This window comes from Prionailurus viverrinus, chromosome B4 (assembly GCF_022837055.1).
Source record: "Prionailurus viverrinus isolate Anna chromosome B4, UM_Priviv_1.0, whole genome shotgun sequence".
In the NCBI taxonomy this organism is placed as follows: Eukaryota; Metazoa; Chordata; class Mammalia; order Carnivora; family Felidae; genus Prionailurus; species Prionailurus viverrinus.
The window spans coordinates 87,733,976-87,759,859 of record NC_062567.1 but is presented as its reverse complement, the minus strand read 5'-3'; the positions used below and the strand labels follow the sequence as shown (position 1 = coordinate 87,759,859).

The window sequence follows — 25,884 nt, the reverse complement described above, 5'->3', positions numbered from 1 at the left end:
CTGTATGAGTATCTTTTTCCACAGGTGATTTAATGTTGTGGGGACAATCTCCTTTTAGAAAGTAAAACTCAACATCACCTTTAAAACCTGTTTCTCAACAGATTCCTGCATGAACTTTTTAGGGGAGAAAATTTCTACAACCATGTGTGACTGTATGGACAACTATGTCATGTGTATGAGTAAGAAGGCATATCAGTAAAAATTCATAAATATTTTTTCATCACGCCAACCCATATTCTAGGGGTTTTACTGCATAATGGTTAAGACTGCGGGTTCTGTGATTAGGCTACTTAGGATCAAATCGCAGTTCTGTCATGTACTAGCTATGTAACTTTGGGCAAAATACCCAAGCTCTCTGTGCCTTACTCTACTCAATTTATAAAATGGGAGTAATAGTGCATGATTTGTACAAATTCAATGAATTAGTAAACATAAAGCACTTGGTACAGTGCCTGTCACATAGTAAGCATAAAATCAGTGTTAGCGATTGTTACTATTATCTGTAGAGCAAAGTCCAAATTCTTTAACCTGTGGTCTCTAACAGACGCCCAACTGTACCATTACTTCCCAACAAAAGTCCTCTACTTACTGTTTCTCAAATACTTTTTGCACTTTGCCTCTGTGCCTGACTTTAAGTGGCTCTCTATTTAAAAACCATCTCTAGGGGCGCCTGGGTGGCGCAGTCGGTTAAGCGTCCGACTTCAGCCAGGTCACGATCTCGCGGTCCGGGAGTTCAAGCCCCGCGTCGGGCTCTGGGCTGATGGCTCGGAGCCTGGAGCCTGTTTCCGATTCTGTGTCTCCCTCTCTCTCTGCCCCTCCCCCGTTCATGCTCTGTCTCTCTCTGTCCCAAAAATAAAATAAAAAATGTTGAAAAAAAAAATTTTAAAAACCATCTCTTTTATCTCTATCCAAATTTGACCTCTGAAGATCTAAATTGTACCTCCAACAAGGAACCCGCCTAATCAGTCACTGTAGCCTATAGTAATTTCCCTTCTAAATTCCAGTAGGACTCCATTACTGGAAACTGCACCTACAGATATTTTTGTGTATATGTGTATGCATGTATCTCATCTCTTCAATTACATGACAAGCTCCATGAGGGCAGAAACTGTGTCACACTCCTATATCCTCCACCACGTCTTAGAGTAAGTGTTGTACATGCACAATGCATTACACTGACTGATCATGAAGCGTCAAAGTAAAAATGTCTACATACTGCCTCAGTGCATTAACAACAGTATTCTGGGCCTGAGAATTTCAGAAACAGAGATAGCTCAGTAAACCTAACTGCATGAAGGGTAGTCTGACTTAGACCAAAATATGCATCCCAACTTAATACTACACAGCAGTTAACTGCTGGTACTTACAAATAACATGATTAAATCTCAAAAACATTATATAGAGTAAAAGATACCATGCACAAGAGAGTACACACTCCATGATTTTATTGTATGTGAAGTTCAAGAACAGACTAATCTCATCAATGGTGATTAAAGTCAGAACAATGGTTGCCTCTGAGAAGTGGGAGTTGACTGAAGGAAAATATGAGGGAACATTCTAGGTAATAGAAATGTTCTATATCTTGATCTATATATTGACCTTGTTCTGCATCTTAATTTTAGTATGCTGACGTGGTATGTTAAACCATTAAAATTTTAATACGTGCTTCAATAGCTAAGAAAAATTTAAACTATAAATTTTAAGTTCTAAAGTTTCCACTCATGGTCTCCTGCTCCAAGAACTTGGAAACAAAGTCTCAGGTAATGGACTTGTAGTATGTTTTCCAAGCCCAAAGGCAAAGCTGTCTTTCATAAGGATGGATGGGTAGATGGATGGATGAAGGTGAAGTCAATGAATGTTAAGTTATATCAAGCCTCACTGGCCAGGACGACCCCTATTTTGAGACAGATAATTCATGTTAACTTAAACTCACCAAAGCTAAATATTTCAATCTGTTTATTTCCCTTTTTTTCTTATTTTGTGCTCAACAGAGCAACTTTTTGGTTATGATCTGACTCCCCATGTAGGTGCCTGCCTTTAGGGTGCTAATATGCTATGGTAAGGAAATTTCAGTTCCAATATGTACTGATTTAGTTCGGTCAATTGATAAAGTGAGTTCTTACTGTGATTTTTGTGAGTCACATAGCCTCACTAAGAGAAAGAAGACGCTGATCATGCATGTAAGTATTCTGAGGCATGGGAAAATTGTATTTATCATCATACACAAATACACTGGCATTCTAGCTTAATCCATTAGTATTGTGGGTTTGTCAATATGAGTCCATCCCTAAAAGATACTAAAACATCTAAGTTTCTGAGCCTGGAAGTTTAAGACTAGATACCAGAACACAGAAAATTCACCAAGGCAATTAATGTTATCTTTTGAGGCCTCTTGGGAAACTGCCAGCAACCTTTCAATGGCCTACTAAAAGCCACATTGAAACCATATATAAATCTGTATTACACTTTATATTTTCAAGGCATGTTTATAATCATATTATGTTTAATTTGAGAAAAATACATTTTATAATGTATAACAGTTGCTAAATCGGGGCACCTGGGTGGCTCAACTGGTTAAGCATCCAACTCTTGATTTCAACTCAGGTCATGATCTCACATTTCATGAGCTGGAGTCCTGCATTGGGCTCTGTACTGACAGCATGGAGCCTGCTGGGGATTCTCTCTCTCCCTCTCTCTCTCTGCCCCTCCCCTGCTCACACACACACATGCATGCTCTCTCTCTCTCAAAATAAATAAACTTAAAAAACAAACAAACAAAAAAATAACTAACCCATGATCTAATAAAAAGGACACAGTCCTTGCAAGTTGGAGATCTGAAGTCCAATCCCAGATTGGCCATTCACTGGCCATGTGGCCTTAAACAAGTCATTTAACCTTTCTGTATTTCAACTCCTTCACTGGTAAAAAAAAATATCCCTGTGTATCTTGCTAACTTTTGAGTCTCAAACTTGGTACGATTTATCAAAGTACTGTTTAAATTTTTTTTTCAACGTTTTTATTTATTTTTGGGACAGAGAGAGACAGAGCATGAACGGGGGAGGGGCAGAGAGAGAGGGAGACACAGAATCGGAAACAGGCTCCAGGCTCCGAGCCATCAGCCCAGAGCCTGACGCGGGGCTCGAACTCCCGGACCGCGAGATCGTGACCTGGCTGAAGTCGGACGCTTAACCGACTGCGCCACCCAGGCGCCCCTCAAAGTACTGTTTAAATGACAAAGCATTATACAAATATTTTCATTATCATATACTATTAATACTACCTCCAAAGTTAGGTTACTGTAATGTGATTATAAAGAAGGAAGTGGATCCAATTTAGAAATATAATATTTCCAACTCTATAAACATTTTACCAAAGAATTGATCCAAGTACAGGATGTGCTAATGTAGTAGATTCCATTATAGGCTCCTATTCTTTTCCCCTTCCCATCCCTACACCTTTTACCATGTGACTCAGCAGTTCTTCCCACCAGAAGGAAGAGAGAATACTTACATCTGCATGATGAGTGAGGAGGAAGGGCAGAATTCTTTCCCCTTCCTTCGCTTTCAGCTTGGACATGTGACTTGCTTGGCCAATGGGATGTTGGCAGATCTGATGCAAACGCTTGAAATGTGCTTGCATAGTGAAGTCTGCCCTCTTCTCTTTTATCATCAATGACAATACCCGTGGCGCAGACCTGGACCCAACCTGTGACCAACCTATGTCAGCCAACTCCCAACCAATCCACAGACATATGAGCAAGAATATATTATTGTTGTTTTAAGTCACTGCTTTTTAAAGTGACTTCCTAAAGTCACAATAATGTGTGATTGTGACAATTGACAAGTGATAGGCTTGGTGATTATACAGAACACAGTATACTATATTTCTATGATCCCTCATTTAAAGGATCATCTTTGGGTTAGACAATATAGTCCCTAGCCATTAATTTTATCATTTATCCAACAATAATCAATGAGCACCAACTATCTGCCAGGAAGTATTCTAGGCACTGGGCTAATCAGGGTTTGTAACTTTAGCTGCCACAATAAACAATGGCAAAATCTCAGTGGCTTATTACAATAAAAGTTTATTTCCTTCTGCATAAAGGCCAATGAAGATGCTCTGAGGTGAAGGGCTCTCCTGAGTGAATCTCTTCCAAGCATGACTCAGGGATACAGACTCCTTCCATACTGTGATGCCATCATGTTCAACATGTACCTCTGACATAACTTCAGAAGAGAGAGGTGGAGTATACTGGATACTTAATCCCCTAACCCAGAAATGACACATACTCCACCGGAGAATTAGTCACATGCCCCCACACTGGTGGAGAGGGATGGGAAATTGCCATCTCTCACTGAGTAGCCACTTCCCCGTGACTCTGAAAGGGGAGAGTAAATCTTTGGTAGTTAGTTAAGCATTTCTATCACAAATGAAGAACAGAACTCCCAACCTCATGGAATTTTTGTTTATGAACTAATTATTCATACCAGATACCAAGGCTATAAAGGTGAATAAGACACGGTTCTTTCTTCAAAACACTCACAGACTTAGAGAGAAAGAAAAGATTCACACAAATAAGTATAGCAGAGCATAAATGCTGTAATAAATCCAAGTATAAGATCCAGTGTTTGCCCACAGGAAGGAATGATTAACTGCTGGGGAGGTGTAAAAGATGGCTAGATTTAATTGAGGGGGCAATGTTTGGGCTGAACCTTAAAACCTAAAGGCTTGGAGCCACTTTCCTTACAAAGCTACGGGATGACATTGAGGGCAAAAAGGAAGGGGAAAGCATCAGTGTTTACAGGTAGAATAACAACTTCTTGCTTCACATGTGAATTTGGGATAGCATAAGTTTCCTTTTTGGAGGAGCCTTCATTTCTTTGGGCACTGCTTTGGAATAACGTTCTCTATAGGAAGGCAAGTACAATACATGACCCAAGCAAGGTGGCTAATGCCGGAAAACACATAGTACCTGAAGCTGAAAACATAGGGATGGTGATATCTAAAGAGGTAGAGTTCAGGTTAAAATATATTTTTTTTCAGGTTAAAATATATATGTATATTTATATATACATATATATATATATGTATATATATATATGTATATATATATATTTTTTTGACAGAGTATCTCTCTTCTCAAAGTCCTTGTCAGATAGAAGAGAAACCAAATAAATAATGATATAAATCATGACTCAGACTGATCTAATAAATATACATGAAATCATTTGTATTTCAGAGAATACAGTTTTTGTATCACCCACAGAAGAGTTATAAAAATTAAATATATATTAGGCCAAAACTACAACTTTAATAAGTACCGGATAATAGACTTACTAAAAAATAGTAAGGCTACATTCTCTGACCACCAAGCAATGAAACTGAAAATTCCAAACAAAAGTAGAAAATAGTACATATTGAAAGGTAAAACACTTTCCTAAATAATCATTGTGTCCAAAAGAAAGTCAAAACTGCAACTATTTACAATACAATATAAAAAATATCTGGGACCCGGCTAAAGCTTTAATGAAGGAAATTTGTAGCTTTAAATGCTCTAGTTCTAAATCAGAAGAAAAGAAAAAAATTAAGTATGTAACATAATGGTATTCATGAAATCCAAGAAAGCCAACAGAAAATTATTAGACCTAAGGAGAGTCTTCATTTAGATCTATCTGATGCAAAACCTCTGCACTTAGCTGCTATGCCTTGCTGCTTCCTGGTGTGTAAATCACTTTATAAAAGGAGATGAAAGGCTAGGTGCCCTCTACTTGCTTCTACACAATCCAGTGAGACCGTTCTAAAGAAGATGGCCTGATTTTTCAGGCCAACCCTGATTAGGATGCAGTAAAAGAACACATCAAAAGTTCAATAAAAGTGACGAAGAGAACAGTATTCCCAAACATTTGTCATTGTTCTCTTGTAAATTGATCTCTTTTAATGACAATCAAATGTGAAAAGTCACTCCTTATTAAAAGCTATAGAAAAATTACACACTAACCAGTCGTATTATTAGGCTGGTTTCTTACAAGTCAAAGTAGAAACCAAAGTGATACCGTTTGAATAAATTAAAGAAAGATAAATATGTCAAAACCTAAAATAGATTAGCTTATCTTTAAACATCAAGAGTTCTTTAATTCACCATCTGGATCTAAATTTAACCTTGTTAGCCCTTTTTAGCTAAATATACAGAGAAATCCATGTGAATCTGTAAAACGGCCCAACTAGCTGTAAGATTCTGGAAAATGAATTGTATCCACCCTGTTCACAGCCATAACCTCAGCATCTGGGTATGGCATACAGCATGCGTGATAAATGTAGACTGAACGAATGAACAGATGAATAGACAATATTTTTCCTATTTCTATTAATGAACGATGCCCAACGATAGAGATTTACATTGTATTTCCTTGCTCTTCGTTTGTCACAAGCCATTCAAAAATAAGAAACTGAAAATGACAACACTGATTTGAAGCAACTGAAAAGTATTACCAATATACTGTCACACAGATAAGATCTGAAAATGTTTCCTTTATTAATATTTCTTAAGAAAGCCTCACCATGTTAGGGCAGACTGTCTCGTTTGTCGCAAGCTTTCAACACCCTAAGTTCTACACCATTCAGATTCCTCATTTCCCTTCAACCTAGTGACCACCATTAGCAGCCCACTGTATTTTTCACTGCCCTTATGTTTTTGCCTCAAGCTTTAACTGATTATATTCTTTGATTTCCTTACCCTGGCGTAGAGTCCTTTTAACTACAGATCTTAAAAGCGACACTAGCTGCTTTTTGTTCCTTGGGTTTTTTTTTCCCCCCTTCAGGATAATTATATTCCGTTGTGCCTTTTATTATCGTGTCTTTTAGGATCTCCTAACCTTGTACACTCTTGGGCTTTATTTAATAGTGAGCTCCCTCCTCTACTCTCCACACTAAACCATGCTCATTAGGTTTCTTAATCCTCCATAATTTGCTTTCATGAAACCTTATACCTTTGAGTTGCTGTGTTCTGCGAGCCCATATCTTTAGTATAGCTATTCCAAGCAGCCCAGAATCAACAAGCACCAAACATAAGCTTATTCACTTTCTCAGCCAACATGACTCTACAGAAAAGAAAAAAAAAAAAATCTTTGTTTTGAATGTTTATGGACCATGAAACCATCATTTTAACTTGGTATTTCATTTTCTCATTCAAACATGGCCTGAGAAGGTTAACACCACAGATTTAGACTCCGGGCAGTCCTTGACGTATAGTTATTAACTTATAGGCTTCAGGTTCTTCTTGGTCAGAAAACTATCCTATTTTAACAGAACAGAAATAACAATATCCTGATGTTAACATAGTGACTAGTAAATTCCAACTATATGTTTGCCTTATATTCAGGATTCAGGAGAAGAGAAAAACATCTTTTTTGAGTTATTCTCCAAGAGCTCTGCTTTTCCAAATGTTTTTTTTTTTTAAAGACATGTGCATGTTCCTGAAATCTGACTATACACTCAACGCTGCTCTTTCCAGCAGTTCATCCTCTGCTTTCTCTTCAGATCTACTCATCACTCACACCTTTGCTAATGGGTATGTACAGGAGGGCAAAGACAGCATATATTCGGTTTTTAACTTCTTTCGGTGAAATTAAAAAAAAAACAACAACAATTTAGTAGAGAACTGAAAGAGTTAACGAAGTTTCCAAAGGTGCCTTGCTTATTCAAGCAAAGTTTACACTTCAGCCCTGTGCATGTTAACTTGTGATCCTCCCCATCCAGATGACAGAAAGCAAAGCCAGTAATTTCTTTATTTAATTGGTTTGCATCCACACACTGACCTCCAGGGCTCTGTTTACATAGCCTATCATGCAATATGCTCCACAGTTCCCTGCCTCTTTCCAAAGCATGTTTCTCCTGAGATTTGATATATAGCTTTCATGTTTAATCACTGCATTAGACTCAATGCTCTGCTTCCTCCACATCAACTAACTTCCCTTCTTGGGAGGTGGGGAGAAGAGCACGGCTTCTTGCTACTCCTGAACATAAAAGGAAGTCTGTTTCACTCTATTAATAAAATCACCAGCTACACACGAATGCAGGCAAGCAACAGCAGTGCATCAACTAGGAAACAGCATTGAAATGGAAACCCTAAAACCGCGTGAGAAAGAAGGTGGCCTGATTGCTCTCCATCGGCAAAGCCAAAAGCTTGACGTGACTGAGTTATAAACCAACAGAAACAAACTTTAATCAGTATATAACTCAGTACATAGAGGACACAGCTAGAGGGCAGCTAAAGTGTTAATCAAATTAATCTCCAGGACAGAACATTCCTGGGGTTCTCAGATCAGAATTAATTCAGTGCCGCTACCTTCTGGTTAAAGGTTTTCTTAACCTTCACCACAAATAGAACTTTTGAGGACCCTTTAACTGATGTGGACATGGTAATGCCACAACCAACCCTTTCCAGAAGAATCTGTATGTGACCCACATTTCTGAGACAGACAAAAAAACCTCAAAAAAATAGTTGATCTCTTTCAGTAAATCAAGACAATCCATAACCTTCAGGCTTCAAAAATGACATGAAATGGACGTATTTTACTTTAAAATATGTCAAGCAAAGAAAGGAAAGTGAAATAAATATGGCAAATTATTAACAATAGTAAAATCCAGATGATGGATTATGTGGATGTCCACTATACCACACTCTCTAATTTTATAGAGAGTTGAAATTTTTCATTATAAAATTTTTTGAAACTTTAAAAAACACAAGTTTGTTTGCAGATGCTTTTATAGAAAAAAAAATTGATATAATTTTGATGAGAAAAAATTTAAATCTCTCTCTAGGCTGATCATTCAACAACCGACATTTTTCCCCACGTGATGACAGTGAAAACCTCCCTTCCTTCCTCATGAATCTCACTCCACAGTCAGAAACTTGGTTACACACACTACAAATGTGCATAAGCCCTGCATGAATTGGGTTCCTCACTTGGGAGGGGAGCTATAGGTACATACATATACATGTCACATTTTACTTTGAAATCCTTTCCTTTATGGCTAGTCACTGACCATACTGTTTATTTTTTAAGTGTTTTTGTTTTGTTTTGTTTTGCCTTGGTAAGATTGGCATCCTCCTTCATTTACAAAGCTTACTCTGTCAGGAACACTCTTACAGCTGTATACAACATTAAGCAGAGCAAGTTCACTTTCTGTATTTGATGAACAATAGAGAATCTGAACCTATTAAAGTCATACATTTAATTGTTCCAATATGCTATCTTATTTCTGACCAAAATTTGCATGATAGAGCGTGCCAAGGAATACAGGTCCAGCTTCCTCTGCCATGATTCCCTCATTCGATACTAAGCTAAAAGAGCTTATAAGAAAACATAATTACCTGTTTCTTAATTTGAAACCATCTGAATTCTTTCCATAACATATCTAAATTCTAAATTAAAAGAATAAATAAACTTTTCATCAGTATTCCCCATAAGATTTTTCAGGGTACAGAACTTTGTACTTTTCAAAGACATGCAGATGTGGTCCGTGATAAACCTGCTTAAAAAAATTAGGACTTAGAAAAAATAAGGATCATGAACAAAATCTTTGGTCACTAGAGTGGAAGATGTATGCCTGTACAGATGTTATAACTATCACTACAGGAGTTTAGCGGCATATTTTAATTTGGATTTCAAAATTCAACGTAAATTTTCTGACTTTGACAATAGCTGCCTAATATTTCAATTTTGTACACTATTTCCAGGTTTTACCTTCAAAATGAACCTGGTGGACTTTTTCATTTTTGAGAACTATGTTCCAGATACTATACCCTAAAATCAGTTTCTGATTGATGTTTAGGGAATTAAATCGGATCATAACAAAGTAGGCCCTTAATATGACACTTGGTGACTTACTGGCAAATGATAAAAAGACATCCCACTTCTATGTAAAAATTCATTCTCTATCAAGTCTATTCATTTATTTTTTATCATACTTAAATATTATACTGTTTAAAAAACGACAAAGACTTTTCACCTTATTTTGAGTCACCTCCTATGAATCAATAAAAAAGTCAAGTCACTGATATAAGGCCACCATGACTTCAGTCTCCATGTAGTCAATATTGTAAACGAGAAATGTTGGTTTTTATGCTATTAATGTCAGATGTGATTCAGAAGCCCAAGAACACACAGAATGGAAAGATTTCTGGTGAAATTGTTAGCTCAAATGTACCAACTTCATATTAAAGAGGCTTACCAAATTGGAGGCATTCATAAAGGAATACAATAAAAGAAAGATGAAGCTTTTAACGAAAAAGCATTTTGGCTCCTTAACACCACTACCAAAAAGAATATATAGTCCTTAGTTCCCTTGGGAGCATAATAAACAAAAAAATGTTTTTAAGTTAAAACACAATGGAACTCAAACCAGAGTCAGAATGTTACTTTTAAATTCAATAAATTCTATGTTTCTCTGAAAATTATTTTCTCCTCGAAAAATAAAAAATAATCAACGTTTACTTATCTATTAACAGTTCACTAAAGGGCATAAGGCCTTTGTACTGAATAAGAGGAAATTTTTGTGCTTTAATTATAAACACCATTAGAAATTCTGGAGCACATAAATCTCAGAAAATGACACAAAGCCTCAGTCAAACCTAAGGATTATATGGCTACATTCATGCTTAATGAAAAGAAAACATCTAATGAGGCTGATATGCCAGTTTGTGAGAATGTGAATTTTGTCTTGATAGATACAAAAATAATGGCTTAAGGTGACCTTAGTTTTGCATTATCCACTCCCACAACAAAACAAATTTTTTAAGAAACTAATAAATCATAAAGAAATTTCCATTTCTACTGGCTAAAACTCCTTACAGTTTGCTGGATTAAATGTATTTATTATCCACATTTGACGACAAGTCCCTTGCACATAATCTTCAAATTATTCAGGATGCTTTGCCTACTGAGAGAATAATATTGTATTTTGAGCGGCAAGAATGTACAACCCCCACTTCTGCTCTTAAAGTGGAACTCTGCAGATAGAGAGCATTTAATGCTTATGGCAGAACTATCGAGAATCCCAAAGTGAACATCTCAAGTTCTGATTCCAGGCAGCCAATCGCCCTGCTTTGAGGTGGGGTTCATATTTTGAAAAGAGGCTGCCTCGTCTGTTTAAAATCAAAATGGCTCTTGATCTGATGAGTTGCTCCTCAGAGAATAATGTAAATAAAATATACTCAGAATAACATCACTAATGTAAACATACCTGAGCCAGAGTCAAATTTGCTTTCTGACCTGCAAAGAGAAAGAAATGTTTTACAATACAAAAATTGCATATTAAGGAACAACTGGTACTTTATGGGAGGGGATGTAGTGGTTACAGATTTCAGTTCAATGGCCAACAAGGAAAACAGCTTTTTAAAATGTAAATACATATCTCTTTTAACTATTTTAAACGTATGCATTATCCTACATCCCCTGAACATGCACATATCTGCAGAGATAGCAAGCATGAAAAAGATACTAACTTTTTAACTTGTTTTGAGAGAAGGAGCATAAATTGCGTTAAAAAAAAAAAAGAGGTAGATTAACTTGTTTCCGTAATATAATAAAGCAATAAAAAACTCAAATTTAAATTTATCCTCTTTACTTATTATTAAAGATTTCCAATTATTCAACACCAGGTAATTTTTCACTAAGTTGGTCGCTGAGTAAATGAACCTGGTAACCCCATACATTTAACAAGAGGGAGAAAAAAAATCTGAGCCCTTGTGGGAACATTATGTTTCAGATATAGGCTAATACTGGTTGTAAATTCAGAAGCCTTTGAAGCTCTCAGTTCGGCTGTGGGAAAACTTCTGTTGGGTAATTACTCTCAAGATGCTGCTGATGTGCTGTCAGGCAGAATTAACCCTATGACTAGGCCTATCTACACAAGCTACTATAAGACAGCATTGTCTATATCTAGCTCTCAAACCAATTAGTGGGCATGCTCCAGTCGGATTTATATCACACGTTAACAATCAATAGTATATATGTTCACAGCTGCCACAGCAAGATACAAGAACCCACCAGCAGGAGTCCTGTTAAGGGATGTTACATTGACAGAGAAGATTTTTTTTTTTTTTTTTCCTGGGGAAATGTAGTTAACTAAGTGGGAAAGGAGATTTCTTTGAAATTATGCCAGGGTACCAAAGCACTTTTGGAAGCCGGTGGCTTTCTTTACCTAAATTAGTTTCAAGAGAAGTCATCAAAGGGGAGAGGGGGAGAGGATAAGCAAGAGGCAGCTTTCTTTGTCATAAAAACCCATTTTCTCAAGTATTCCTAAATGAGGTTTCACCTGATACTTAGAGTCAATAATGGTAAAAACAAAAAAGTGTTGTCACGGCCATGGTTGCCGACAACCAGCAGCGCGATGCAGGCCAAGCTCTCCCAAGCCCTAGCCTGACCGCACTCCTCATCCCACTCCTTCACTTAGACGGCCCCGACTGCTCTTCCAGGTGCAAACACTTTTGCTTTTTGTCCTCTCTTCTCTTCTGGAAAGGCTTGCCTCGCGCCCTCTTCTTTGTTCCCAGCATCCCTGAGCACAGCTCGAAATGGCGTTGGCCCCACATCCTGCTGGTTTCCTTGCCTATCTTCCCCACTACACCTTCCTCATCTCTGCAGCCACAGCGGTTGCACGGCACCTGCTGCTTGTACCCAACAACTGTCGGTGGAGGGGAACTTCCACCAACATACACACATCCTTCTCACCTGGATAGGAGGTGTTCTTCCTTCTGTCTGGGTTTTTCTCCACTTATGTGCTAAAATGCATTCTCTCATCTGCCCTGGAACCGGGCTGGATGAATGACTCCTCTCTGCTGCATCTTTCTTTTTTTTTTTTTTTTTTTTAAGTTTATCAGTTTATTTTGAGAGAAACACAGAGAGAGCAACAGCAAGGGAGGGGCAGAGAGAGGGGAAGAGAGAGAATCCCAAGCAGGCTCTGTTCTGTCAGCGCAGAGCCGGACGCAGGGCTCCAACTCACGAACCGTGAGATCGTGACCTGAGCCGAGATCCAGAGTCTGGCGCTTAAAACCGACTGAGCCACCCAGGCGCCCCTCTCGTGTCTTCAATATCCAGGTTTCCCGCAGGTTTCTCCTCCCTTCTGAAGAGGAGTGCTCAGGAATTAAATAAATATCCTCCTTCAAGTAGGTGCCCTATTCTTGTTATCTGCTTTCCTCCTATGCTCACAATCGAGCCTATGGGAAAGGGTAAACTATACCGTATGGTGTATGTTTTCTTCTCCTGACCTCCCAGCACATTCGCTGTTTGAGCCACCACGATCTGTCCTGGCTAAGGTTTATCAGTGGCTTCCCGTTGCTAAACCAAAAGCCCTCTTACCATCCCTACTTTACTAAACCTCTCTCCGACTAACAAGCAATACTACCTGAATGTAGCACTGGGACCTCAAATGACCTATGTACTAAGCTCAATTCAATGTATTTTCCTTCAAATATAATTCTCTGCTATATTCCCTATCACTGAAATTGGGCATCATGATATTGTCCTAGTTTTCTTCTGCACCCCCTGTATCAAATTTGTCACTAAGACCTGTTGATTTCACTACCTCCCCCTTCTCTCTGTTCTTACTCTTACCACCTTTGGGCTTATCTTTGACTCAGAATCTCATGCCCAGAAATCCCACCCACCCATCCAATCCGTCACCCCATCAGCTGCCAGATGTCTCCAAAACACGAATCTGATCACATTACCACCACCTCAAAAACTAGAGCAGGCCTCTCCAAACTTGGGTCACAAATTGACCCATTAGTGGATTATAAAATTAATTTAATACAACTAGTATTTTTTTTTTAAACCTGAACTGGAATAGAAAAGAAGACAAATGCACTCCACATATTGAGAGTCTGGGCAATTTTGCACAACTTTTGGGTATATGTACGTGCATTTGTGTCTGCGCGTGATGGCACACGTGCGTGCTATGCAGCACTAGCCTTACGAGTGAGCTAAAGGCTCTGCTCTGGTCTTCCTCTGGCTGTGCCCTCCTCCCCACCAGGCAGGGAGTCCCCTCTTGTATCCGAAGCTCCAAGTACCAGGGTCTGTGGCATTCTTCACCCAAAGGGCCCTGCCTGAGCCAGCTTCCTCACCCTAGATGGGCCCTTTCTTCAAGTCAGGTTGTTCTACTAGTGTATGTACCTCAAGCCCGAGGGGTGGCCAAAAGCTGCTGCTTGAAGGAGGGAGCTTGGACCCAAGGGCAGAAGGAAGGGGACACAAAGAGGACGGGGCAAAATGTTATTTCTGCTCAGAGAATTCTTAATTCAAACCCTTCCGTGAGAGTGGAGGATTGGAGCACCTAGGGGCCAGAGGTTGCCCCTTGGACCAGACCGGCAAGGTCTACACAGCCTTGGAACTCAGGCGCAGGGCCGGTGGAGATGGGGAAGGGGCGATGACAGGACAGAGGCTGGCAGAAACGAAAGAGCTCCTCCCCCCAGAAAAGAAGAAAACAAAGGAGGTGTTCTCTTATGGATTCCACAGCCTTTGGAAGAGAAGGCTGAGGGAGACGTCCCCTCCTCTTCTCCCACTCTTGGCCCACTTGCCATTGTCTCTGCATTTCCCCAGGATGAATAATGAATAATAGTCTTTTGGTGGAAGTCTAAATTAACTTTATTTGCACTGTTCTCAGTTATTTGGTATCAATGGTTTTACACACAGTTTTCACTGCTTTTGTCAAGATAGATTGGTATATCCTTTTCTAACGGTTTATTGCCTTGATTTATAACTTCTTAAATGACTAGCTCTCTTGTATCCCCATTTGTCCTCTTGCCCAGGTCCTGCAAGTGGTAGGACCAGGCCTGGTAATAAATCGTCATGTAAAAAGGTACTCACTCCAGGCTCCTCCACCCCATCTCTAATCCACACCGTATCCTTCACTCTCACCAAATAAAGAACCGTTACCACATTATGAGCCTGCATCCAGTACTCTCAGGCTAGAATGCCCTCCCCCCAGCTCATCACTGACAAACTCTTACTCAACTATGAAGACTCCCCTCCATCCCATCAGCACCCTGCCTGCCCCCCTTGCCTCCCAGACACTAACCTCAGCAAGATGCAGACTGGGTTTCATCCATCTGCATATTCCCAACACTTACTGAAGCATGTGACATTTAAGAGTTTTTAAAATTTTACAGTAGGGGGCGCCTGGGTGGCTCAGTCAGTTCAGCGTCCGACTCTTGGTTTCGGCTTGGGTCATGATCTCACGGTTTGTGCGTTCAAGCCCTGCGTCAGGCTCTGTGCCATGGCAGGAGCAGGCATGGCACGGAGTCTGCTTACGACTCTCTCTCTCTCTCCACCCCCACCTCCCCCCCCAGCTCTCCCCTGCTTGCACTCTCTCTTTTTCTCTCTCTCTCTCAAAATAAATAAGTAAACTTTTAAGAAATTAATTAATAGGAATTAATTACATGAATTAATACATGAACAAATGAATCTGTAAACTAAAAGAAAGCTAAAAATAAGGTACAGTGGCCCAAACCTCTATAAAATGCATCTTTTGAGACATGAAAAATCATATCAAAAAACTTTTATCCCTCAGAGCATCTTATCTTCTCCAGAGATAGCTGGCCAATATGTAAAATATACCCATAAAGTGCAGAGAAAACATCTTCACAAACTAATTAATGATGCTGGGTATCAGTTTAAAAACAAGAGTATTTTTAGAATTCTCATAGTACTGAACCTTCAAAAAACACACAACTACTCTATTAATAATTAAGACATAATAATAGAGTTAATACTATCAGTTTGAGGGTTAAGGAAAATTGGTCCTATAGTAGAAGTTAAATCAGATTTCTCAGATTTTCTATACACACATGGAATCAATACACACGTACACATTCAAGACACAAAGTATGTACTGTGGACTATGATCATCTCTCTTTCTAAATCCTCTTTAAGGAAGTAAGCAAAATATAGATCGCAACAAACAAATGGCAAATGTGGGGAAAAAAAGGATTCACACATAATACAGATTATACAAGAAAAGCAAAGAAAGGATGTTCATTCATTCATTCCAAACCATGTATGATGTGCTTTTTTTCAGTAATTCACTAAGCTTATACGGCAGGGATATGAAAATGCAAAAAGTAAGGTTATACGGGATATAAGATGCGTACGTAGAATTGTCTCCACAGACACCCATTTTACCCCTTGATTACACACTCGCATCTAAGCTTAAAGCCACTCAACCAGCCACGTTGGCAACTGCCAAAAGATAGTGAGTACAGCCCAGACTGCTACCGTCTTTCAGCACCTGTTCTCCACCTCTTGATTTTATTTTTAATTTTTTTTTTAAGTTTTATTTATTTTTGAGACAGGGAGAGACAGAGCATGAACGGGGGAGGGTCAGAGAGAGAGGGAGACACAGATTCTGAAACAGGCTCCAGGCTCTGAGCGGTCAGCACAGAGCCCGACGCGGGGCTCGAACCCACGGACCGCGAGATCGTGACCTGAGCCGAAGTCGGCCGCTTAACCGACTGAGCCCACCCAGGCGCCCCACTTCTTAATTTTAGAAATAGACTAAGTTTTAGATGGGTACACGGGCTTCCTAGGTAAAACAATTTTCCCACACTATATCCCACCTCTCTTGTAGCTGGTTGTGACCCTGTGACTAAGTTCTTGCCAAAAGGATGCAGGCAGAACTGATGTGTCGAGCACCTGATTATGCCCCTCAATAGAACTGCATCCCTCTCTTCTTCCCCCTGGCTGGAATGTCGATGTGATCCCAGGGACTGAAGCAGCCATTCTTAGATCATGAGACAGAAGCTGACACCAGAGCATCGGGCCTTCACCACTCCTTGTACTGAAAGTACACACACACACTAGTAGCCCGTATCAATCCTGTTAACATGTTGAAGCCACTATTACTTTAGAGCACTTGTAACAATATTACCACAGTAGAAGAGGCTTACACTAAAACTCCCAAATTTTTAAGCCTGAATAGCTCTCATGAATTTGTAGTTGCTAGGAGAATTTCAGTATCATTACTATGTTTTAAATAATTAAAACATACGATCTATGCATTCTTTCGATAACAGAACTATAGATTTTCAGAAGAGGGCAGTTTTAGTCTTTGGTTTCAGTTCTATAGTCCTGAAAAAATTTATAAAACTACTAATCTCTATTTACAGGAAATTAACCCAGTGTCCATGAAAGTTCTGTGTATTGAAGTCAAAAGCTTTTACCTTATTATTTTTCAAAACTTTATTTTCTCTTATGAGGAATGCACAAAGTCTCAGAAAAACTGCTTTTTGCTTAATGTTCCATGCTATTAAATTTTTTTTTTTAAATGAGACCACGTAAGTATGAGCTACATGAAGTTAATGCAGGCAGTATGCCAAAAGGTTTCAGGTAACATGTAGAAAAATGAGGGTGATGTTCTTATTGGTTTTCTTTTTCAGTTTATTTGTTTATTTATTTATTTTGAGAGAGACAGAAGGCACGAGCAGGGGTGAAGCAGAGAGAGAGAGAGAGAGAGAGACGTGGAGCTGGACACAGGGCCTGAACTGACAAACCATGGGATCATGACCGGAGCCCAAATCAAAAGTTAAATGCCTAACCAACTGAGCCACACAGGGGCCCCTGTTCTTATTGCTTTTAATTGATGTCAGTATAAGATTCTAGCTGCAGAAAATTTTTAGAAGGAAGAAGAAGGTGTAACAGACTGATTTTTGTCTATAAGGTCATTATATATGTCAACTCCATACCCAGGATTTTCTAAGACAATCCAGGTCAAATAACCTATACTGTTCTCCCCTTAAATTTTTTTTAAGTTTACTTATTTATTTTGAGAGAGAGACAAAGCACACAAGTGAGTGGGGGAGGGGAAGAGAGAGGGAGAGAGAATCCTAAGCAACATAGGGCTTGATCTCACAAACCATGAGATCAGGACCTGAGCCAAAGTAAAGAGTCAGATGCTTCACTGACTGAGCCACCCAGGCGCCCCTGTTGTCCCCTTAAAGCACAGAACATTTTCAGAAATTCTAACACTTCAGGATCCTACTTATAAGCCTAAGAATTTCTTCTTACTCTAAAAGTAATTCAGGGGCGCCTGGGTGGCTCAGTCGGTTGAGCGTCCGACTTCGGCTCAGGTCATGATCTCGCGGTCCGTGAGTTCGAGCCCCGCGTCGGGCTCTGGGCTGACAGCTCAGAGCCTGGAGCCTGCTTCATATTCTGGGTCTCCCTCTCTCTCTCTCTCTCTCTCTCTCTCTCTCTCTCTGCCCTCTCCAGCTCGTGCTGTCTCTCTCTGTCTCTCAAAAATAAATAAACACTAAAAAAAAAAAAAAATTAAAAGTAATTCAGAGGCCTTCATGAAACCAGTAGCAGTAATAATAGCGGTGAATATCTGTGCCCCTTCTTTCAGCTACAGAAACATAATATGCTTCCTCTGCTTGGAACGTCCCCTCCTTCCCCCTCCCCCCACCCCCATTCTAGTATCCCTTAACCCCTATGCCTACTTAACGTCTAAAACTCACTCCACATGTTAGCTTAATTATCAATTCTTTGAAGAAGAGTGGCCAGACTACATTAAGTTCCTTTAGTTTATACTTGCACAGCACCAACTGCTCCTTCTTTGCACTCATCAGAGTTGTCATTCTACATTCATCGGGGTGGTTATTTGACCATATTAAAAGAGTTCAATAAGCGTGGCAGACACTATTCGTTACCCGTCTAACGGCCAGTCTTCCTTTTCCCTGAAAAGGGAATTTTGATTTTTGAAGAGTGCTAAAGATGTGTCCACACCAGGAATAAATCATAATTAGGCTCTGCCAACTCTGGCAATCCTACTCTCCTTTGTCAGTGGCTGGTTCCGGGACAGGCATGTGACCCGGTTCTTAGCAGTGAGAGGCATAGGGAGGACAGCTGGGACACTGCTTGGAAAGGTTTTTCCCCATGAGAAGGACAGGAGGGATTTAGGGAGAAGGCCCTTTTCCTACTCTCTCTCTCTGTTTCCTGCCTTTGAAGTTACTGTGTAAGGATATGACACCTAGAATAAGATTGTTATAACAATCTTGTAACCACGAGAGGAAGGCCAAGAGAATCACAGAAATGCCAACACAGAACTTTGATATCATTCCAGTTCCAGAACAGCCTTTCTCTTCTAGAGTCCTTGTTGAGTTAGTCAAGTCTGTCATTGTTAGGCCACTTTTACTTGGGTATTTCTATTACTTTTAACCCAACATATTCTCATATTGTTGCCAAAGCAGTACTAGGTTACGATCTATCTACTTTTGTGTTTAATACACAGAAAGGAAAAAAATAGATTTAAGCATTTAAAGCCACGTTAGCTACCACAACTAAAAACTGAGAAAAATGTACAAATAAAAGGTGTCCATTAACTGCACACTTATTTTTTTTTTTTAACTGACAGATATGGGGATACCTGGGTGGCTCAGTCGGTTAAGCGTACAACTCTTGGTTTCAGCTCAGGATGTGATCTCACAGCTTCGTGGGTTCATGCCCCACATCGGGCTCTATGCTGACAGTGCAGACCCTGTTTAGGATTCTCTCTCTCTCCTCTCTCCCTGCCCCTCCCCAACTCATACTATCTCTGTCTCTCTCAAAATAAATAAATAAACTTAAAAAAAAATAACTGAAGAAACTGGAAATATTTAAGAGGGAAGGAAGACTAATGCAAAATAATATAAATGATTTGTTTACACAACATAGAGAAGAAATCTTATTTGTCCTTAAAAGACAAATGAAACATTCTCTAACTAAAATAGTTACACAATGTACTCGACAACATATTGCAGGACGAATCAAGAGACCCACGAATCTAGTTCAGAAAGTAGAACAAGTCATTTAACTTGTGAGCCCCATTTTCCTCATTAGTAAAATGAGGCATCTGAAAGAAATCAGTGTTGTTCCACACAAACTATTCCATGGAGAGGTAGCTGTCTGAAGTTTTCTGTAGTTCCCAAGAATAAAGAAAAGGAGATGGGGAAAGGAGAGCACAGAGGAAAAGTGAGTGTGAGGTGACAAAAATTTGCATCTATAGACCTCAAGCCTGTGGACAAGGAAGACTGAAAAAACAGATAATTCTTAAGGCCATTTTTGGCTCCCAAGTTCCACAATTGCTCCCCAGACCATACTGGTAACTGCCTTCTTCAAATTCCAGGATCATTTCCGGTCTGTATCATTTACAGCACTTTAATCGTATGTTTCCCTGAAAATAATTCAATTGTTTCTTCTGTATATTTATATCTCTAGGGAGAATAAAGCTCTCAAACTAAAGACACCCTTAGCTACTGAAAATAAATTCAAAACGCTAAAGAAAAACAGTGGTAAAGAGAACAGAATACACCTTCTTCGTATTATGAACTGAACTGTCCTCCCCAAATTCTTACGTTGAAGTTCTAACCCCTGGTGCTGTGACTGTATTTGAAAATAGGGATTTTGAAGAGGTAATTAAGTTAAAATGAAGTCATTCAAGTGGACCCTAATCCAATATGACTGGTGTCCTCATGAGAAAGGGAATCAGAGGGAAGACAGCCACCCACAAGCTAAGAGGGGAAGCCTCAGGAGAAAGCACCACTGCTGACACCTTGATCGGGGACTTGCAGCCTGCAGAGCCACGAGACAATACACGCCTGTTGCTTACACCACCCAGGCTGCGGTACTTTGTTATGGCGGCCCTAGCGGACCACCGCCCTCCGTTTCTTCTTCAGCCGGATGTTCAGCAACCTCAAACCTCCAGCACAGCCCAAAACCCAGAAGTTAGTCGGAAATAACAGTGTCCACCGCTCTTATACACTTTAACCCATTTTAGGTACGATGTCATTTTGATCTCTCTATTCTCCCTCACTATTTTTAACCGCTTTCGGCCAAAGTGCTTTACCTGCATTTTGAGCACGGGGCAGCTGCTCCTGCAAATTACCAGAGGCCACCAGTAGGCAGACATAAGACCCTGATCAATGGGCTCTTTGTCTCGCCATATCGCGGCGGGAGAATATTTCCAATGGTTTTGCCTGGTTCTTTAACACTGGTGTTGTGTACAGATTTGGCACGTGCTCTCTGGGGGATGAGGCAGACTTGGGAGGTGGTGAAATTTATTGCCCGACATCAGTTTTACACATCATATTTGTGTTCTTGTTTTCCCTGGAGATTTTCATTTCTACTCTAGGTTGTAATCAGAAGTAGAACAGAAGTTGTGGCTAGCAGGTTAGTGCTAGACACAATAATTGGCAGATCCTAACATTTTAGAGAGAGACAACAAAAGAAACTCAAACAAGGGCAATCCAAACTTGATGAGTGTAGAGGCAAAGACTTTACACACCTCAGCGGCTGATGGGAGCTGTCAATGGGAGATGAAAAGACAAAAGAATATCATCCTCCACATTTTCCAGAACTCTGTAAGAATTCTTTAAAGGGATAAGCAGAGCCGTATGTACCGCATTAGGGCCTCACTAATATTGTAATAACTAATATTAATAATAACTATTATTATTATAACTAATGTAATAACTAATATTAATAATGATGTGTAATAACTAATATTAATAATGATGGCTACAAGTCATGAAAGCAACCTTTTAAGTATGCTATGTAGTAAGATACGGAAGTACATTCCTTAGGGGCTCTTGGGTGGCTCAGTTGGTTAAGTGTCCTTCTTTGGCTCAGGTCATGATCTTGCGGTTTGTGGGTTTGAACCCCGCTTCGGGCTGTGTGCTGACAGCTCAGAGCCTGGAGCCTGCTTTGGATTCTGTGTCTCCCTCTTTCTCTGCCCCTCCCCTGCTCACACACTCTCTCTCTTTCTCTCTCAAAAATAAATAAACATAAAAAAAATAATAAAAAAGAAGTATATTACTTAGACAGCATTTTCTTTTTAAAATCATTAGTTAATACTTCTAAGGTTAAAATAGATGTTTTAGTTGTCTAAAGAATATGTTTACAAAGCCCTTCATTTCCTAGATATTGTTATACCCAAACAGAAGAAGCAACACAAAATTAGGAATAGAAAAGCACAAATTAAGAATAAAGAGACCATGGCAAAAAGATCTGCCAGTCTTAAGGGTACTTCTGTTTCTACAAAGCACTAAAAAGTCATTTAGATCTTAAAAAATCAGTTGTGTTTCCATTTGCAGAGTAAAGATAATAGTATCTGCTACTCTATACAGTTCTTTTTTAGAACAAAATGAGTAATGGCTGAAGCACAGGAAAATGCTATAGGGATAAGTTTTCCTTGAGAATTTTAGGATTAAACAGTTCAATAATTAAACTGAATATAGGAACTAATTTTCATGACATTCATTATTCCACTTAAAAATTTTGCATTTCTAGTTGAAGCCATTAAAACTCAGCCTAAGGCAAACTTTCAAGGGCAAAATGGGTGAGAAAGTCATCGATTCCTTTCCCCATTCATCCATTACACATATGAATTGAGCACTGACTATATACAGGTACTGCTTTAGGCCTTGGGATATAGCAGAGACTAAGTCAGACAAGGTTCCTGCTCTCAAGGAGCTCACACTCTGGTGAAGAGAGTCAGATGGCAAACAACCACATAAATAAGATTATTTCATATAAAGGCTGAAATAGAATGCCTTCCATCATAAACTCTAGAGGGTACTGGGATAGAAAGTTCCTGAGGTGGGGGTGGGGGGGGTGGGGAGGCGACCTGTTTTAAATAAACTGTCAGAGAGATGCTGTAGGAGGATATGACATCTCAGTTGCCACCAAAGAATGAGAAAGAGCCCACATCCAATGTGGGTGCAAAACAGAATTTTGGTACAGATTCCCAAGGAAAGGGCAAATGCAAGAACCCAAGATTAGCATGGAGAAAAAAGAATAGGAGCAGGAGGGGGGCAGAAAGGAGGAAGGAGAGAAGAAGAAGGGGCAAATAAAGGCCAATGTATCTGGAAAGAAGTGAGTGAAAGAGAGAATGGCAATAGATGGAAATCAGAAAAGTAAACAAGGGCCAGATCTCAACTTTAAAAGCCACTGCCAGAAGTTGTGGTTTTTAAGCATAAATCATCAGAGTTTTTAAAGAACGAATTATAGTCTAATCACAATTATGTAAATTTTCACTCTATTATGTGAGAAATGTACCACAATGGAACAACAACCGAAACAGAGAGGCCACCTGGCACCTGATCTTGGTGGTGGTGGTGTTCTTTTAAGTAGGCTTCACGTCCAGTGTGAAGCCCAACATGGGGCTTGAATGCACAAGCCCAAGATCAGAACCTGAAGTGAGGTCAAGAGCTGGATGCGTTAACTGACTAAGCCACCCAGGCACCCCGAGATCTTGGTTTTTAATACCATTCTCTAATAAAAGGAGCCAAAGCTCCTTGGAGAAATGACTGATTCTAGAACTGGGGTAGGAAATACACGAGATAAACCTGGATTATCAAGTAGTGCTATAAAGCAAAGAAGGGCTCAAAAATAAACAAACAAAAACCCTACATTGATGGAGATATGTCAAACAGACACAGGAGCCAAAGCTGGAACAATATGAACAATAAAATAAAGTAGTATTGAATTATAAGCCAAAGTATAAACTAAATATCCATGTGTCCACATTGATATAAATAAATGATTAATCAAATAAGTGAGAGAAAAGGCACGCATTTCTCTTGGCAGAAGAATTCCAGATAATTTATGTAGCTACTCTGCCCTCAAGATGAGGAACATAACTCTCCACTCCTTAAGTGTGGGCTGTGCATAGTGACTTCCTTCCAAACAGTACAGAAAGTGGAAAACAGAGTAACTTTACAGTGGGGAAACCTAACAAATACTGCCTCAGCCATGTGACCAAGTCAATATTAAATGTGATATCATGTTGATAGTATGTACCATTGATATGATGTGATTGAAATGGCACTTTATCTCTGTGATCTTCCTCGCCAAAACCCATAACCACAGTCTAATCATGAGAAAAACATCAGACAACTTCCAATAGAGGGGCATCCTACAAAATACCTGACTGATATTCCTCAAAACTTTCAAAGTTATCAAAAATAAGGAAAGACTGAGAAAACTGTCACAGTCAAGGGAAATCTGAGGAGACGTGACGAGTAAATGTAAGGTGGTTCCCTGGATAAGATTCTGGAAGAGAAAAAGGACATTAGGTATAACCTAAGGAAATCTGAATAAAGTATGGATTCTAGTTAATAAACATGTATCAATATTAGTTTATAACTTATAACAAATATACTATACAAATGTAAGATATTAATAATAGGAGAAACTGCATAAGAGAGTATATGGGATCTCTCTGTACAATCTCTTCAATTTTCCTGCAAATCCAAAACTGTTCAAAAAAATAAAATATATTAAGAAAGCCACAGCAGAAAAACCATCACAGAAGTTCAGGTAACAGATGATAAAGATAATGGTAAAGCAGTGAATACGGTGAGGACTCAGAATCCAAATGTGTTTTGAAAGTGCACAGTGCAAAATGTGTTGGTAGATTAGGGAGGGTGAAGGAAAGAAGAATTAAGGATGACTCTTGGAATTTTTGTTCAAGTAACTAGGTAAATAATGAAGAGTACCTTTATTTAGTATATGGGGGGGGCGGCAAGAGAATAGGCTGCTTCTGAATCATTTGCCACTTCTATTTGTTGCTAATTCCTGATTTACTCTTGTGACTTGGTAGGGTCGATAAAGTTTCAAGCTGTATGGTCCCTCACAGGATCTCAGATTACTATATATGTAATATATATATTTATATTTTTTTAACCAAAGACACAAAAAGTCTACTTTCTAATAGAAAAGTATATAACTGCCTTGAAAAGAGATGATATAAGAGGTTTCTTTTTTTTTTTTAATTTTTTTTTCAACGTTTATTTATTTTTGGGACAGAGAGAGACAGAGCATGAACGGGGGAGGGGCAGAGAGAGAGGGACACACAGAATCGGAAACAGGCTCCAGGCTCTGAGCCATCAGCCCAGAGCCTGACGCGGGGCTCGAACTCCCGGACCGCGAGATCATGACCTGGCTGAAGTCGGACGCTTAACCGACTGCGCCACCCAGGCACCCCAAGATGTTTCTTGACCTAACTTTGAAATAAAAATCAGTACTAAACCATTATGTTACCCAAATAAATGAATCTGGAAGATATAGGATTTTCTGAATTATGTCAAGCTTTTACAAAACACAGATCAAAGAGTTTGGAAATCTATACTTTTCAGTTCTCCAGATGATCCTAAGAACCACTGACCTGGATGGCATTCCTTTAAAGCAAAGAAAATTTCTATTTAAAGTAACAAGTCATCCCACTTTTCTTCTTTATATATATATATATATATATATATATATATATATATATATATTTGTTTATATATAAACAAATTTTAATTGGTTTATATTAGTAATTTCCAAAGTAACTTTTTGCCCAATAAGGAAGTAAAAAATTTCCCAGGGCTTTTGTATGAATTCCATATTCAGAAATTGTTAACACACCCCTGTTATAAAGTTATCTTTGTGGGAAATAATGAACTAAGCACCAAACTAGTGAAAAATCTGTCAGAAAAGACTCCGTTCCCAGGCAAAATAACAACAACAACAACAACAACAACACATTTGCTACTTTCTTGGTGAACTTACTAAAAATATTTTCTTTTACAGCTATTGTCCCTGCCCACACAAATGAAATGATAAATCCTTAGATTCCATGAATTACTCAGACTGGGCTGGCAAATTAGCTAAAAAGATTATCACTAAGGTGATGTGTCTTGTGTAGTCAGTAAATTTACGCTCCATTACACTCCCAAGTAAAAATAATATGAAAGACAAACATTCAATATCAAAAAGCCTTCCCTCAAAGCTGGAGACCATGAAAAGAAGTTCACCAGAAGATGTGAACTTTCACGAAGTCATAGTCAAAAGCATTTATGGAGTGCTCACTATGTGC

The 25,884-nt window shown here is 39.1% G+C and overlaps 1 protein-coding gene across 4 annotated transcripts in view; it reads right to left on the bottom strand.

The window, feature by feature from the left end:
* The window catches only part of MSRB3 (methionine sulfoxide reductase B3), a 174,567-nt gene that overhangs the window by 80,767 nt on the left and 67,916 nt on the right, over positions 1 to 25,884 (bottom strand). For all 4 annotated transcript variants that reach the window (XM_047866397.1, XM_047866398.1, XM_047866396.1 and 1 more), the window contains one exon: positions 11,248 to 11,276. In XM_047866397.1, coding sequence (XP_047722353.1) covers positions 11,248 to 11,276 — 29 coding nt within the window. The remainder of the gene's footprint in view (positions 1 to 11,247; positions 11,277 to 25,884) is intronic.